This window comes from Triticum urartu, chromosome 1 (genome assembly GCF_003073215.2).
Source record: "Triticum urartu cultivar G1812 chromosome 1, Tu2.1, whole genome shotgun sequence".
Lineage (NCBI taxonomy): Eukaryota > Viridiplantae > Streptophyta > Magnoliopsida > Poales > Poaceae > Triticum > Triticum urartu.
In genome coordinates, this window is record NC_053022.1 from 489,844,095 (window position 1) to 489,859,833 (window position 15,739).

Below are 15,739 nucleotides of genomic sequence, written 5' to 3' on the forward strand. Positions count from 1 at the left end.
CACAGTTGCCCACATGCACTTTTTTCTTCTTCTCTGCATACCCATTGCCAAGTTTGGGAGTTGCGTGGTATCTCCGCCCTACTAGTATTTCCCTCGTCGTCTTGTGCGCATGTCCAGTAGGAATCGCGTCGATGTGGATGGCCTGGTGCCAAGCTTACATGATGTGGCTGAGGAGTGTTCAACCATTGAAATCCTACCAGCGTCACAGATTCAACTGAGTTTGTCACCAAAATTTAAGTTCTTTTTGCTAGTTTTGATTGAAATCCCAAAAATTGCCTGTAAAAAAGTCCCGCAAGTTAAAACATTTTAGGCGAAAAGTGCTGCCGACATATGGTTTTATTTGAAAAATTAATAAAGCTCCAAATTGCCAGAACACAAATTCAATTCAAAATCTAAGTGAGTTTATCCATCACCACAACCACAAAGGGAAGAAGAGTTTCACTAGTCTAAGCACAAGAGATCGTTGCTCCCCCGCCCCCGCGGCCGCGGTGCTGCCGGCGAAGCGGAGCTCCGAAAATGTCCCACGCGCCGCTCAGAAACGCCGCCGCCTCCTTCAAACCGCTCCTCCCGTCTCCCCGCTCCCGCCTCAGCACCAAGCCCCTCAACTCCGGCGCCGCCCCCTCCCCCCGCCGCAGCGTCTCCGCTTCCGCATCCTCCCGCCGTGACTTCCTCCTCCTCATCCCCTCCCTCGCCGCCGCCTCCGCGGTGCTTCGCGCGCCCCCCGCCGCTGCCACCGACGACCAGGCGTCCCCCCCATCGCCTCCCGCCGAGTCTCCGGCCCCCGCCCCGCCGCCCCCGACGAAGGAGAAGGAGCCCGAGGGCGACGAGTCGGCCGTGTCGAGGGTGTACGACGCGACCGTCATCGGGGAGCCGCAGGCGGTGGGGAGGGAGGCCAAGGGCCGGGTGTGGGACAAGCTGGCGGCCGCCAGGGTCGTCTACCTCGGCGAGGCCGAGCTCGTGCCCGACCCCGACGACCGCGTCCTCGAGCTGGAGATCGTCACCAAGCTCGCCGCCCGCTGCGCCGACGTTGAGAGGCGCATGTCCCTCGCGCTCGAGGCCTTCCCCTGCGACCTCCAGCAGCAGCTCGACGACTTCATGAGCGGAAGGTGCGCTGCACCCCCTTACACAATTTTAATCAAGTTATCAGGAGAATTGCTTCCGATAAGAACATGGTTCACCTGCTTGCAACCGCATGTCGAGAAATCGCTGGAATTTTAGTTCTGTTTGCTTGACGCTTGTTGGACATTACGGGTTCATATTATGGTTCATTGACATTTCTTTGTCTTAGGAGATTGGGGTGCTCATAGAATTGAACTCTGATCTCTCTAATTTTCCATCCTGTTGGCATAATCTGCGACTAGCAAGAGCTGTGGTTAAGATTGTAAGGGCCAGGCCTGAACAACAGTGCCACTTGGAAGTTGGAACCACCAGAGTCATAGACTGACAGGGAAACCTTTTTTCAAACTCTGGTGCTTGAGATCAGTTTGGGTAACACATAGAGCTTGGGATTTCTCTATCTTCGCTTGGAGCGCTGATTAGTGATGTGGAGCTGTGGACATGTCTGTGCCTTTCTGATTTGTTGTGAGACATGCAATGCATTAAATAACTACCAGGCTAGTACGTTAACCCTCCTACGTGGCTACTCTGTTCCATTGAATCTGTATTTATTCACAATGTTTTATTTTCAATAGATGAAGTACACCTGGTGTCCACTTAGATGAATAGGCAATGTATCTTTTGCTCCTTAACATCTTATTTTTACTATAAGAATATAATGGAAGTTATATGAGTTACATCTCTGTTTCTACTCCCTCCGTTCGGAATTACTTGTCGCAGAAATGGATGTATCTAGACGTATTTTAGTTCTAGATACATCCATATCCGAGACAAGTAATTCCGAACGGAGGGAGTATTTAACAGTGCAGTTAATGCAGTGTTTCTATCGCAATTAAAGTTATAGGATTTCAATGCTGATGGACATTTCATCTTCCTGAAGAATCTGTTATCCACAAATGATATGCATTCTTGAGTGAGACCGCACTCCATTTTTTGTAACATTCTACAAGCTTATGCTTTATGTAGGATTGATGGCAGCATCTTAAAGTTGTACACGTCGCACTGGCCATCAGAGCGTTGGAAGGAGTATGAACCTCTTCTAAATTTCTGTCGTGATAAGGGAATTAAGCTTGTTGCTACTGGAACCCCACTGCAGGTGATTGATAGCTTTTATAATCTATTCACTGTCTATTCAACAGCTCGCAGGAACTTGTAACATTTTATTACCAATACCATTGTGCACTAGCGATTCAAATTCTTCTAATTTCTGACACCTGCAAAGTTTTTCCTTGATGCCTATGTGTTAATCTTATATCCATACTTTAGATTGCAGTTGTTGTGCCACATCCTGTGAACAGTTTTTCTGCAGCTTGCTGCGACTGCTTTAGCAGGCATGGGCGCTATTGAGTACCTAGACAACTCGGCATAAATTATTCAATGAGTCTAATTCCGAAAACCATGATATAACTTGCATACTGTTATGTTGTGCATACTACTTAACCTATGAATATGAGTAGAATTTAACGTTCCCTTATTGAGTAGGTGAAAAGAACTGTCCAAGCAGAGGGGATTGGAGGCCTTTCAAAAGCAGAAAGAAAGGAATATGCTCCTCCGGCAGGCTCTGGCTTCATTTCTGGTTTTAGGTCTGGCCGGTCATTCATAGAGAATATTACATCAACTCGTGACTCTCCTTTTGGTCCGAATTCATATTTATCAGCACAAGCAAGGGTAGTTGATGATTATACCATGTCTCAGATAATTATGAAAGAACTTAATGGTAAAGATCCTCCAGGGATACTAATTGTTGTGGCAGGTGCAAGCCATCTTATATATGGGTCACGAGGAACTGGTGTTCCTGCCAGAGTATCTAAAAAGTTGCCGAAGAAAGATCATGTTGTGGTACTACTTGATCCTGAAAGACAGAGTATAAGGAGGGAAGGTCAAATCCCAGTTGCTGATTTCTTATGGTATTCAGCGGCTAAAATTTGCAGTAGAAATTGCTTTGACCGTGCCGAAATTGCTAGAGTTATGAATGCTGCTGGCAGGAGGCCTGAAGCTTTACCCCAGGTATTTAATGAAAGCAGTCATGGTCAGATCTCTATTAGTAAAAAAAAAAACTGTGGCCAAAACATTTCCTTATCGTCGCACCATCGGATTTGTATAGTTTTGCCAATGGAACTCTTTCACTGAACTATTGCAGGATCTTCAGAAAGGAATAGATCTTGGAGTTGTTTCTCCTGAGATATTGCAGAACTTCTTTGACCTTGACAAAAACCCTGTTATGACTGAACTAATTCACCGATTCCAAGTAAGGAACTTTTCATTGATTCTGTTTTGCTCCGTGGTCCTTTCCACCTATATATCTTGTTAATTTATCTGATTGGTGTTGCTGGAAATCCTCTGAGATTTTGAAGCACATGCTGTTCTTGACTTGAAAACAGAATAAATATTGTAGCTATTGTTAAATAAATAAGACTCCATTATATACAGATTCATTCAAGCCAATCAACTGTTGCAGGGTTTCCGGGAAAGATTGCTCGCAGACCCAAAATTCCTTCAAAGATTAGCAATTGAAGAGGCTATATCAATTTCAACCACTCTACTAGCACAGTACGAAAGACGGAAAGGGCGATTTTTTGAGGAAATTGACTATGTCCTCACTGATACTATTAGAGGGTCTGTTGTCGATTTTTTTACAGTGTGGCTACCTGCTCCAACTATTTCAGTGCTTTCTTTTACCGATGATGATTCTGGTCAGAGCTTGGGCTTTGTCAAAGGCCTTCTGGGATCATTGCCAGATAACGCGTTCCAAAAGAATACCTTTGGTCGGAATTGGAATATGAACCAGAGGGTCGCCGCAGTAATAGTTGGTGGTTTGAAACTTGCTGGTGTTGGGTTTATTTCTGGTGTTGGGGCTGGAGTTTCCTCAGATCTCCTGTATGCTGCTCGAGGATTGCTGAAACCTTCAGCGAGTGTGGGAGCAGGGCGAAAGAGAGCTCCTGTTTTGAAGTCGGCAGCTGTTTATAGTTGCTTTCTTGGAACATCAGCAAATTTGCGGTATCAGGTAACTTGTTGGAATAACTTAGTTGCTTTCAGTTGAAAGGTTTAGGTTATGTTTTGTTGTGAAAGTATGAAACCTTGACCTCAAATTTACATCTTTCTACCCGAGTGGTACCCAAGGTGTATAACTAAATATCATTTTTAGATGGAAGTAACTAATTATCATTAATCCTGATTAGATATATTGATCTTTTGAGTTGCATAAGTAACTAAAGTTCCGGGCATAAGTTGGTTATTGTTGAAATGTACTGCTTATAAATAACCTTCTTTGTGTTTAAGTCTCGGTATGGGTACTCGAAACATTTTTGCTTATTTGCAACCAGTGCTCCAGAATCTGGTAATAGATTTTCTGCATTTCGAACGTGCTCCAGTGAAAAATTGATCCATTTCCAGCTTATGTACTTATTTAGTTATAGGCCTCCTTTATCTAATTTTTTTACTGTATTCATGTTGAAGATCATTGCTGGCTTATTGGAGCATCGACTAGGAGAGAGCCTGGCAACTCAGTATAATCAGCCACTTCTTGCTGGTCTCTTGTCCTTTGTAGCAAGGACAGTCAACTCATACTTGGGAACACAGGTTGGACACTTCATCTTCTAAGATTTGTGGTGCTGGTAGCATACTGTAGTCTCAAACTGTTTACCCTAAACAAACAGAACACTAAGGAGTAAGCGACATAAATATTCCATAACAAGAAAGCTGAGAAGAGTGTGGTTAGCTCATATTGTTGTGAGGAGATCATCATCCATTCATTATTTTTCATACTTATTATTGGATGGTGCTTCTATGTTATCTTAGAAAGTAATCTGCATACCTTTCGGATTTTTCAAGCAAGCGATATGTTTATTAAAGGTCCCTAGCACTAGCACATCTGCCTTTCTCCCTCCTCACTTGCTACTATGTTCGCTGCAGCAATGGGTTGATCTTGCTCGGTACACTGGAGTACAGAAGATTCAGGAACAGCTTCCTTCCGATGAGGTCACCACACCACCTGAAACATCCCAGTTAGAGGACGGTAGAACCGATGTACAGAACCCGGATGAGAGCAGCAGCAGCAACGCAGACCGATCGAGTGACCCGACCAAGTGATTTGGTTGCTTTCCGTGGCTACAAAGTCCCCAACCATATATGTATATAGGTTCAAGACAGCGAAAGGAGTCTTGTTGCTACGATGCTGAGCCTCACTCTTGGATCGGCCAGGAATGGACTATTCATATGAGAAAAACAATAAAATACTGCAGTTAGCCATTTTTTCTAGAGTAAATATACTCTTGTAGTTTGTACTCACTCCATAAAGAAATATAAAAGCGTTTAGATCACTACTTTAGTAATCTATAAACGCTTTTATATTTCTTTACAGTGGGAGTACATATGTAAGGAGAAGACGATGAGTGTCTAGTGGATTAATTGGCATGGGCAATTACGGGCTTTGAGTTGTAGACTTAAATCTGCTGTGGGAACCCACGATTGCCATCCATTTATATATAGCCAGGTTCAAGACAATTAAAAGAGTCTCTTTGCTACTCTTTGATCAGCCAGGAAGGGACTACTTTATCTGAAAGAAGCATGAATTACTATAGTTCTCAGTCAGTCATTTTTCTAGAGTAACAAATATACTGCTGTACCTTGTACTTTTATACGTATGCAAGGAGAAGAGAACACGATCGGTATCTCGTGGATTGGCAATTCGCAGCAGCAATTAAGGGCCGTGAGTCGCAACTTTAATCTGCTGCAAATTCAGATTAGTTTGAAATAGTATTGGATGATTAAGGGGTAGAAAGTTTGGCATAGGCCTCTACATGTTACAATCAAATCTTTCTGCCTGCTATAAAGCCAACTTTATTTCCTCGTCATCGTCCAGAGAGACGGCAGGTAAGCAAGTTCGTTCTGGTCCCTTCAGCCAAGTGACAAATTTTGCCGTGTTGCTGGCCACCTATATGGGTTCTGGCGAGTTCGTGCTCCATGCACCGGAGCACGGTGACACACATGCACCCTAGGCTAGGCGGTGACCTCCCGCCATCTGTCCATGGATGCAGATGTACGTGGCATCTCTCCCTAGAACTCTCCATCCCTATATATTCCAGCGCGAAGCCGTATCTCCTTCCTCGGTGGAATAAAGAAGTTGCTCACGGACATTGGAAAGGAGAGAAGACTTGAGAAGAGAAGAGAGGTTTGAGATTCAGAAGGCGCGATCGATCATGGCGAGCGCCAAGGCGACGATGGGGCAGGAGAAGCAACAGCACTTCGTCCTCAAGAGCGGGCATTCCATGCCGGCCGTCGGATTGGGCACCTGGAGGGCTGGATCGGATACTGCCCACTCCGTTCAGACGGCCATCACCGAGGTATGTATATCGCCATGCCCTCGCTTGGGCTTTCAGATACAGTTTTACACCACAGAACTCTGGCTAGTTCGCTCGGATATGACAGTAGGATTATGCTGAATAACCTGAGTGTACGTATGATGGCTGCAGGCTGGATACAGGCATGTGGACACGGCTGCTGAATACGGAGTAGAGAAGGAGGTACACATCAGTATAACGATATCCCGTTTCTGTACTAGCCTAGCTCAGTTGGCGCGATACGCGATTAAACATCATCTGCTGATATATATCAGGTCGGCAAAGGGCTTAAAGCCGCAATGGAAGCTGGAATCGACAGGAAAGATTTGTTTGTCACGTCAAAATTATGGTGCGTGCTTACGTGCAGAGTCATGCAGATTGTATTTCGATGTGGGTAACTTACGGCGTGTTTCAAGCATCTGAATTTTGATCGTTGTTTTGGTCACTTCATAGGTGTACAAACTTGGTCCCTGAGAGGGTGCGTCCAGCATTAGAGAACACGCTCAAGGATCTACAGTTGGACTACATCGATCTCTACCACGTAAGAAATATAAAACCAGTGACTTCTTTTGCATGCAAATTTCTTGCTCTCATTGTTGCCTTGTCCGGCAATAAGGGACAGTGTAGTTCTTAATTGTTTATAGCTTTATTGCTATTATCTTGTATACTTCAGTTACCGGTTCTTTCTATGGATATATTAATAATTAACAAAATGAACGCAGATCCATTGGCCGTTCCGGCTGAAAGATGGGGCACACAAGCCTCCGGAAGCAGGGGAGGTGCTGGAATTCGACATGGAGGGGGTGTGGAAGGAGATGGAGAACCTTGTCAAGGACGGGCTGGTTAAGGACATCGGCGTCTGCAACTACACGGTGACCAAGCTCGACCGGCTGCTACGGTCTGCAAAGATTCCACCGGCCGTTTGCCAGGTTGAGAACCCTCAGATTTGATCAGTAACGCGACATTTACCGAAACCGATTTTTTGACCGTAGTGATGTTTGCTACTTGCTTCATCTGACAGATGGAAATGCACCCTGGCTGGAAGAACGACAAGATGTTCGAGGCCTGCAAGAAGCGCGGGATCCATGTCACCGTAAGATATATTTCTTCTGAAACTGAGATATGATCAATTGACCTCGCTGGTGTAATAATATCTTAGCAGCCTATTGGTTTCCAAAACGAAAGTGCTAAAGGGTATTCTTGTTTTCCTTGTGCAGGCTTACTCCCCACTGGGTTCTTCAGAGAAGAACCTTGCGCATGACCCGGTTGTTGAGAAGGTGCGTATGTTCAGAAATGTACCGTCTACCGTGTACTAGTAGCTCAATCTAAGGGTTGAACTGCAGGTGGCCAACAAGCTGAACAAGACCCCGGGGCAGGTGCTCATCAGGTGGGCTCTGCAGAGGGGAACGAGCGTCATTCCCAAGTCGAGCAAAGACGAGAGGATCAAGGAGAACATCCAGGTGTTCGGGTGGGAGATCCCTGAGGAGGACTTCAAGGTCCTGTGCAGCATCAAAGATGAGGTGAGCGATCGGGACACTTACTCCGTCTTGATCACAGTGCAAATGCGGTGAAATGAAAGCAGCGTCACAATTTCGACACGACTTGGAACGCAGCTGCTGCTGCGTTTGCGTGGCAGTTAGCAGTACACACCACCTGAATCTGGATCCCGTCTATTAGAAAAAACTGCATGCCTGTCACCCTAAATATGGTAGCAGCAGTAACACAGAGACACTTGCCGCGGTTGGTCGATCTGTTGGTTCTAGATAATACTACTGGCCGCATATGTTTAGTCGTTTCTTCAGGGTATCTTGCAGGCCGGCCAGTGAGATAAAACCAGTTTAGGCCCGAGGAACGAGGTAGTAATATACTAGTACAATATTCCAGATAGAGAATCGTTCCATCTGTTTTACTGTGGATGCTACAGTACCTTTTTTAGTGTAAATATCCCTACTTGCACTCTAGAAACTACTAATCCTGTCAAGTTAAGTTATTAGAAGAAGAAGATTTAGCCGTACGTTTTCCATCTGAATCTGATGTAAGCGCCTTTTTGTTGTCGCAGAAGCGTGTGCTGACCGGGGAGGAGCTGTTCGTGAACAAGACCCACGGGCCATACAAGAGCGCGTCCGAAGTCTGGGATCACGAGAACTGAGCTCCCATCAACCATCATGCATGCATGCTGAAGAAGCGCAGCGCAGATGATACGAATAACGGGTGCTGAAGAAGCGTGAGATCATCGGACGGCATGCATGCTCTTTCCGTATGCTCCGCAAGCAAAGCATGGTTGTGGTCGTGCACAATACAGTACAATACAATAAATAAAAATGGCACAATAAATAAAAATGGCACTAGGGTTCCGCCGGCCGTGGCCCTTCTTCCTGCATGCTTTGCTTCCTGTGGTGTTTTTGCATTGTTTCAGCATGCTACTAGTAAGCATGGCCTTGTTGCGACGTGAATCCGATCCGCGTTCCAAGCATGCAAGGCCGCCGAGATGAGATTCATCGGCGTTCTGCATTTGGTAGGATCCAAATGTGCTGGTCTCCCACACCACACCAACCATCGTACCTACTCTAGAAAGTTGTAAAACCATTGCTTGGACCACTGATGAAACGCCTGTGATCGTGCTTAATCAAATGGAACGAACGCGGGTGCAGGCGCTAGTGGAATTATAGTACGCAGAGATCCGGGCAGCACGGGGTGTACCCGTGTACGGTAGAGAGGTCGAAAGGACGGGGCCGTACCCGTATGCACGGCTGTTTTCCTCTCAAATAATATCAGCTCCATGCACGGGAGAGGTATCTGTAGACGACGACCACATGGCCACCCTAGGCGGTGGCGCAGGGTTGACTGACATGGCGGCAGGCAGGGCCGGGCACGGGCAGTGGTGGTGGTGGTCCAAGGAGGAGGGAGGAAGGAATATAGGCTAGGCTCGAGCCCAAATGAGAGATTGGATCTTGTGGCCGGACGCCGCCCCGCCGAGGTGGTCGGTGGCGGGCGCCGTGTGTTGCTGCGACAGACAGATGCCCTCGGAGCCCATGAAGCTTCGTGGCTGCTTCCTCCCCGGCTCCTTTCCTGCCATCTGCCGCTCTTCTCGAGTCGGCCAAGCACGTTCGCATAGGCCGGCCGGTCAAATACACGAGCTCGCGGTTTTGCGCGGCCAGGCAATGCGTGCTCAGTTTTCATGTGCCACCACGTAACGAATATTCATGCGCCTCGTAACCAAAATCCTGGTGCCATGCCACGCCGGTTTTCAGCTGGTTTTTCTTCTCCTTCTAAAACGCCAAGCGTATCATATACCACCTCCGATCTAGGTGAATAAGTCATTCACGTGGTTCTAGATCATCGATTAATTAAAGAGTTAAATATGTGTTATATGTCATGAAAAGTATATCGCTAGATTTTTAATGATGTAGTTTCTAAATACATATTTTTTTGACACATATAATACATATTTAGATATTTAAATCGTCAACATAAAACTACACGAATGACTTATTCATTGAGACGGAGGTAGTACTAGATGCACAAGCAGCTCCATGCTCAATCAATACCAAGTGTCACATCGTCTTCAACCACACGTAGCAAAATGAGGCATCAAACGTTCATGGACGCGTCCGGCCGCGTTCATGGATGGTCATCGGTCACCTTTCATATTTCACACGGTCACCAAGCTCAACCATCTGCTACGGTCTGCAAAGATTACACCGGCCGTCTGCCAGGTTGAGGACCCTCAAATTTGATGAGTAGCCCTTCATATTTCACACTTCACAACCACACTCCCTATTTTAAGATTTTCATTTCTATGCAAAGACATGCAACAACCATGATCTACGCTACGAACCATTGGTAAACTACCATCTACACTACTCGTCATCAGATATGTCGATAAAGTTTTTGTCAGAGTGCTGGCCTCATGGTCATTGGAGGCCGGGCGAAACGAGGGCACCTCCTCGTCGTTCTGGTCGAACTCCAAGGCCTCGTCGACCTCCAATGCTCCCTCGTAGAGAAAATGGTGGTTGGCCTTCACCTTCACCTCCAAGTGGATGGATTCGAGGATGGCCCGCTGCTCCGTCGCCTCCTCGCTTGGGCAAGCTCAAACTTCGCAAGCACATCCTTCATCCTGAATTCGGGCGGGACCGGCGCCGATGCCTTTCCCTCGTCGTCTGACAGCGGCTCCTCTGAGTCCTCCCGCAGTGGCACCACCATCTCTGTCACCTCCTCCTACTCTGGTGCCTCCACCTTCATGTGCTCCAGCAACTCCTCGTCGGGACTATCCGGAGGCAGGCCGGCCACAATGCGTGCGGCAGGACATGCGGCGCGAGCCTCCTCCGCGCCCCGCATCTCCATCTGGATCTCCGCACGCCTCCCTTTATAGAAGTTGTTCGGGTGGACGCCTTGGAGCCGTTGGTGCGTGGTACAACCGCTAGTACAAGCGCGTGCGCTCGTATCATGCACCGTCTTCTGTCCTGGATGCGTAGTGTTGACTTGCCTTGCTACCACACTTCATGTTTTCTTCTATGTGACACATTCTTCCATGTTTCAGCCCATTTTCAGTGAGAACACATCAAACAAAGGATTTTGCAATTCCTTGCATTCATTAGTCATTAGTAGCTATATCGAAGTGATTCTCTAGGAAATTTTGGGATTATCTGGTTTAAACAACAGTGTGATGAGTGCAAAAATATTAATCATCAAGCATCAACCAGTTGTAGGTTGGTAGCGACGACTCCGCTGCGTCTGAGTGACTATCCAGGGGCTCCTATCTTAGTCGGACAATCCAGGTGCTTTGTTGGACATTTCAACTCGATGTATCTTTGCATCCCGCTTTTGTTGTCAGGACATTCTGGGATCTATCCGCCCTTGTGTTCGAGGTGCTCCTCCTAGCGCCAGACTATCGAGTGTCATGTCCTGGACAATATGATTGGCTAGTGGCAATTGTTCTTTCAGGCCTTGATACGTCTTCAACGTATATATAATTTATGAAGTATTCATGATATGTTTACAACAATTTTATATGGTTTTGGTATGATTTGATTAGAACTAACCCGGACTGACATTGTTTTCAGCAGAACTATCGTGGTGTCGTTTTTTTGTGCAGAAATAAAATTTCTCAGAATGGGCTAAAAATTTACGGGGATTTTTTATGGACCAAAAGAGACCCTCGAAGCACCAGAGCCGGGCCAGAAAGTGACCGAGGAGGCCACAAGCCTAGGGGCGCGCCCCCCCGGCTTGTGGGCCTCTCAGGCAACCCCATAACTTGTTTCTGACGCCAAAAATCCTTATAAATACGGAAACCCCCGAAAAGAACCCTAGATTGGAAGTTCCGCCGCCGCAAGCTTCTGTAGCCACGAAAAACCAATCGGGAGCCCGTTCCGGCACCCTGTCGGAGGGGGAAATCATCACCAGAGGCCATTTTCATCATCCCGGTGGCCTCCATGACGAGGAGGGAGTAGTTCACCCTCGGGGTTGAGGGTATGTACCAGTAGCTATGTGTTTGATCTCTCTCTCTCTCTCTCGTGTTCTTGATTTGGCACGATCTTACTGTACCGCGAGCTTTGTTACTATAGTTGGATCATATGGTGTTTCTTCCTCTCTATCTTTTTGTGATGAATTGAATTTTACCTTTAAGGTTTCACTATTATCGGATTGAATACTTTTATGAATTTGAGAAGACTTGATGTAAGTCTTGCGTGGGATACCCGTGGTGACAATGGGGTGTTCTATTAATTCACCTGATGTATGTTTTGGCACTCAACTCGCGGATTCTCGAAGTGACATTGGGGTAATCTATGCATAGGGGTTGATGCATGTTTTCATCCTTGTTTCTCCGGTAGAAATCTTGGGGCACTCTTTAAGGTTATTTGTGTTGGATTGAATATTATGAATCTGAAGTTGTTTGATGCATATTGTATAATTGACCCACGGATACTTGTGGTGACATTGGAGTATCTATGTGACATTTGGTTGATTGAGTGTTTTTATATGGTGTTATTTTAGTACGAACTCTAGGGCTGTTTGTTATACTTATAGGAATAGCTCAAAAGATTGATCAGAAAGAATAATTTTGAGGTGGTTCCGTACCCTACAAGCAATTTCATCTTATGTTCCCCGTGATAGGAACTTTCGAGTGACTTTTTTTTGCATGTTGAGGGATTCCCCATATGATTTAATTATGTTATCATTGTTAAGAGAATTTGCACTAGTGAAAGTATGAACCCTAGGCCTTGTTTTCAAGCATTGTAATATCATTTTTGCTCATTTTTGTTACTAGTATACCTTGCTGTTTTTTTAGATTACAAAAACATATATCTACCATTCATGTTACACTTGTATCACCATCTCTTTGCCGAACTAGTGCGCCTATACAATTTATCATTGTATTGGGTGTGTTGGGGACACAAGAGACTCTTTGTTACTTAGTTGCAGGGTTGTTTGAGAGAGACTATCTTCGTCCTACGTCTCTCACAAATTAATAAACCTTAGATCATCCACTTGAAAAAAATGCTACTGTCCTATAAAACTCTGCGCTTGGAGGCCCAACACGAGTCTACAAAAAGAAGGTTGCATAGTAGACATCATGCCTCACACTTTGGGGAAGGGGCTTCTTGACCATCCTCTTCCATGCTTCCCTCTCTCAGACCTGTATACTCAGAAGATAAGAATGTCTAGTGGCATACCATCCTCAAGTGTAGTATATAGGCAAATATAAAGCAAAAGGTTAACTTTTGTAAGCAAACATATGTCACTTTGCATTGTACATGGTGATGTCCGTAAAATCTGGCATACCAACTATAGGTTCACAGTAATAGCTATGTAACAAATTTTTGTGTGTGCTTCGATTGTCTAGATTATATTAGCCTCACTATGTAACTATGATTATTTATGTATTTCTTTGTGGTCATATTATCATGGTTGTATGTACTCCCTCCGTTCCTGAATATAAGTATTTTTAGAGATTTCAATGCAGACTACATACAGATGTGCATAGACGTACTTTAGAGTGTAAATCCACTCATTTTGATCCGTATGTAGTCCATAGTGGAATCTCTAGAAAGACTTATATTTAGGAACAGAGGCAGTATTATTTATAGATCATATTGCTTCTGTTCTATTAGTCTAATCATTGAGCAGTTTAAGAGTAAGTACTTGTGAGGAATGGATGGCTATGCGTAACACTACATGTATGAAAAATTTCTAATGGATGGAACCTACCAATGATGTAGAGGCACATGCGTGGAAATAAGAGGGGTTCATAGAGGATTATCGAGAGAAGGACACATACCTCCCTAAATGTAGTCCATAAGCCAAACTGGTCGTAAATCACATTTTTGGGATAGCTATCGTAAAAATATTAAATCACTTGGGATAGCTATCGCAGTAATATTAACTCAACTAATCAGTCTACAAAGATAATAGCTAAAAATAGCACATTTTTTGAAATCAAGTAAAGCTCAATCTACTAACTAAGAAGAAATGCGTATTCAATTAATTAACCAAAAACCGTACGAAAACCATTACAACACACCCTCAAGCAGGGCACACCTAGCCGGTCGCGCAACCCACAAGGACTCAACACACGTCACTTCAAAGAGGGGCACCATCGAGGTTGCCCGTCACTGTCATTGTCACCACTTCTCAAGCAAAGCGACTACGACTTCATCACAGGTGACCAAGAACAAAGCCAACATGATTCACAAATAAGATCACATGCCTTTCTTTTGAGAACAGAGGGGTTCGGGAAGGAGGGGGGGTTCTCTTTGGAAATAATATCCATCTATTTTCTTGGATCCAGAGATAAAAGTGTCTACAAGCGGACTTGCCAATCCGCCCACCTATAAGTCCGTGGACGCGCTCACGCACGCATCCAAACCACCACTCATATCTCGTGTCCGGCAACCACATACCTCAAATCATGACTCTAATATACATGCAAATTCATGCACGTCCATCATACACACCAATGTCGCACGCAAATAACAAAGGTAGCAAAAAATACATAGTTCTTATATATAATTTATTTTATGTGCACAACTCAAACATTGGCTCTTTGATTTTTATTGTGGGTCCACATATGCTTCACAAGATCACTGAGTAGCTGCGTGTGCACCTGATGATCTTAAAGATTCCGATGCATCTGCAGAAATTTCATGAGTTGATTTGCATCTTGATCTTTCGGGATTTGGACTTGTTGGTTTGGGCTACACCATCACCCTCACCCTCGACAATCATATTGTGCAAAATAACACAACATGTTATCAGTTGCCACAAATTTCTGATTCCCACATGTCATCAGAGAGGAGTACTGTGCCTGTGCTGGCTGCGGTGAGGCTTGGAACAACTATAGAACAAGGGTGGCGGCAGAGCTATGAGACGTCCGACACAAAGGAGGAAGAAGAAAAGAGAACAAATGGATTCAGTAGGTCAAGGGGGTAGATTTGTGATGGGGTAGACCTGTCGGGTCTGATGTGGTGGACGTGCTCGTCGCGCCCGGGCATCCCTGTAAGTGCATCTAGTGCCACCCCTAGTTGGTTTTGGAGTATTGACGACAAACCTAGTTGAGGGACTAATGTGTTTGTGAGAATTGCAGGATAACACAGGTAGAAGTCCCTCATTGATTCGGTTTTCCTACCAGAGATGACCCCTAAAAATGTATGAAGACATTGAAGTCAAAGGTGGTATGTGAAGACATTCACATTGAAGACTATGACAAGAGAAGACATTGCGTGAAGATTATCGAGCGCGAAGACTTAGCAGTTTCCTCGTTCTGTGTTTTTCTTTGTTGAGTCATAGGAACCACCGTACTGTTAAGTGGGGTCCAAGAGAACCAGTCAGAATGACTGAAGTGATACTTAACCAAAATCCTATGTCTTTCGAGTGAAGACTATGAGAGCGAATCTTGTCCAGAGTTGGACAAGTCAGCTTTGCTTGTAGCCCAAGTAAAGTTGCCGTGTGTGTTTAAAATCTGACCGTTGGAACACGTGTCAGTTCCTTAGTGACCCAGGGTCATTTCGGACAAATCAGGTCGGGTTGCCTAGTGGCTATAAATAGCCCACCCCTACAACCATAAACGGTTGGCTGCTCAGAGTTAAAGTACGGCTGTTGTCGTTTGAGAGCAACCCACCTCAAAGCCTTTGAGAGAGAATTCCTTGCGAGGATAAAGTCCTAACCATCTAGAGCCAAAGAGTGTTAGGCATCACTTAAGTCTTCTTGTCTGTGTGATCTGAAGACTTATTACACTTGAGGACTGTGAATCCTCCAGCCGGTTAGGCGTCGCGTTCTGAGCATCC

At 45.3% G+C, this 15,739-nt stretch overlaps 2 protein-coding genes across 2 annotated transcripts; both read left to right on the forward strand.

Annotated features, from left to right (window-relative positions):
* The first annotated feature begins 420 nt into the window (after window positions 1–420).
* LOC125521422 (protein RETICULATA-RELATED 6, chloroplastic-like) lies at window positions 421–5,619 on the forward strand. Its single transcript, XM_048686481.1, has 7 exons — window positions 421–1,106; window positions 2,083–2,212; window positions 2,599–3,123; window positions 3,257–3,364; window positions 3,575–4,120; window positions 4,573–4,695; window positions 5,029–5,619. The coding sequence occupies exons 1-7, from the start codon at window positions 517–519 to the stop codon at window positions 5,203–5,205; spliced, it is 2,199 nt and encodes a 732-aa protein (XP_048542438.1). The 5' UTR covers window positions 421–516; the 3' UTR covers window positions 5,206–5,619.
* Window positions 5,620–6,191: 572 nt separating this feature from the next.
* Window positions 6,192–8,835, forward strand: LOC125521432 (aldose reductase). Its single transcript, XM_048686489.1, has 9 exons — window positions 6,192–6,458; window positions 6,588–6,638; window positions 6,731–6,804; window positions 6,909–6,996; window positions 7,178–7,384; window positions 7,477–7,548; window positions 7,673–7,732; window positions 7,799–7,975; window positions 8,515–8,835. Exons 1-9 carry the CDS (start codon window positions 6,315–6,317, stop codon window positions 8,602–8,604), a joined length of 963 nt encoding a protein of 320 aa, XP_048542446.1. The 5' UTR covers window positions 6,192–6,314; the 3' UTR covers window positions 8,605–8,835.
* Window positions 8,836–15,739: the final 6,904 nt, after the last annotated feature.

What these genes read in the sequence shown, in the direction of transcription:
- LOC125521422 (XM_048686481.1), top strand. Translation starts at nt 517, where the DNA reads ATGTCCCACGCGCCGCTCAGAAACGCCGCCGCCTCCTTCAAACCGCTC. An exon ending in CAGCAAATTTGCGGTATCAG is followed by an intron (nt 4,121 to 4,572) that starts GTAACTTGTTGG and finishes TTCATGTTGAAG; the next exon opens with ATCATTGCTGGCTTATTGGA. An exon ending in ACTCATACTTGGGAACACAG is followed by an intron (nt 4,696 to 5,028) that starts GTTGGACACTTC and finishes TGTTCGCTGCAG; the next exon opens with CAATGGGTTGATCTTGCTCG.
- LOC125521432 (XM_048686489.1), top strand. Translation starts at nt 6,315, where the DNA reads ATGGCGAGCGCCAAGGCGACGATGGGGCAGGAGAAGCAACAGCACTTC. An exon ending in AATACGGAGTAGAGAAGGAG is followed by an intron (nt 6,639 to 6,730) that starts GTACACATCAGT and finishes GATATATATCAG; the next exon opens with GTCGGCAAAGGGCTTAAAGC. An exon ending in TGTGCAGCATCAAAGATGAG is followed by an intron (nt 7,976 to 8,514) that starts GTGAGCGATCGG and finishes TTGTTGTCGCAG; the next exon opens with AAGCGTGTGCTGACCGGGGA.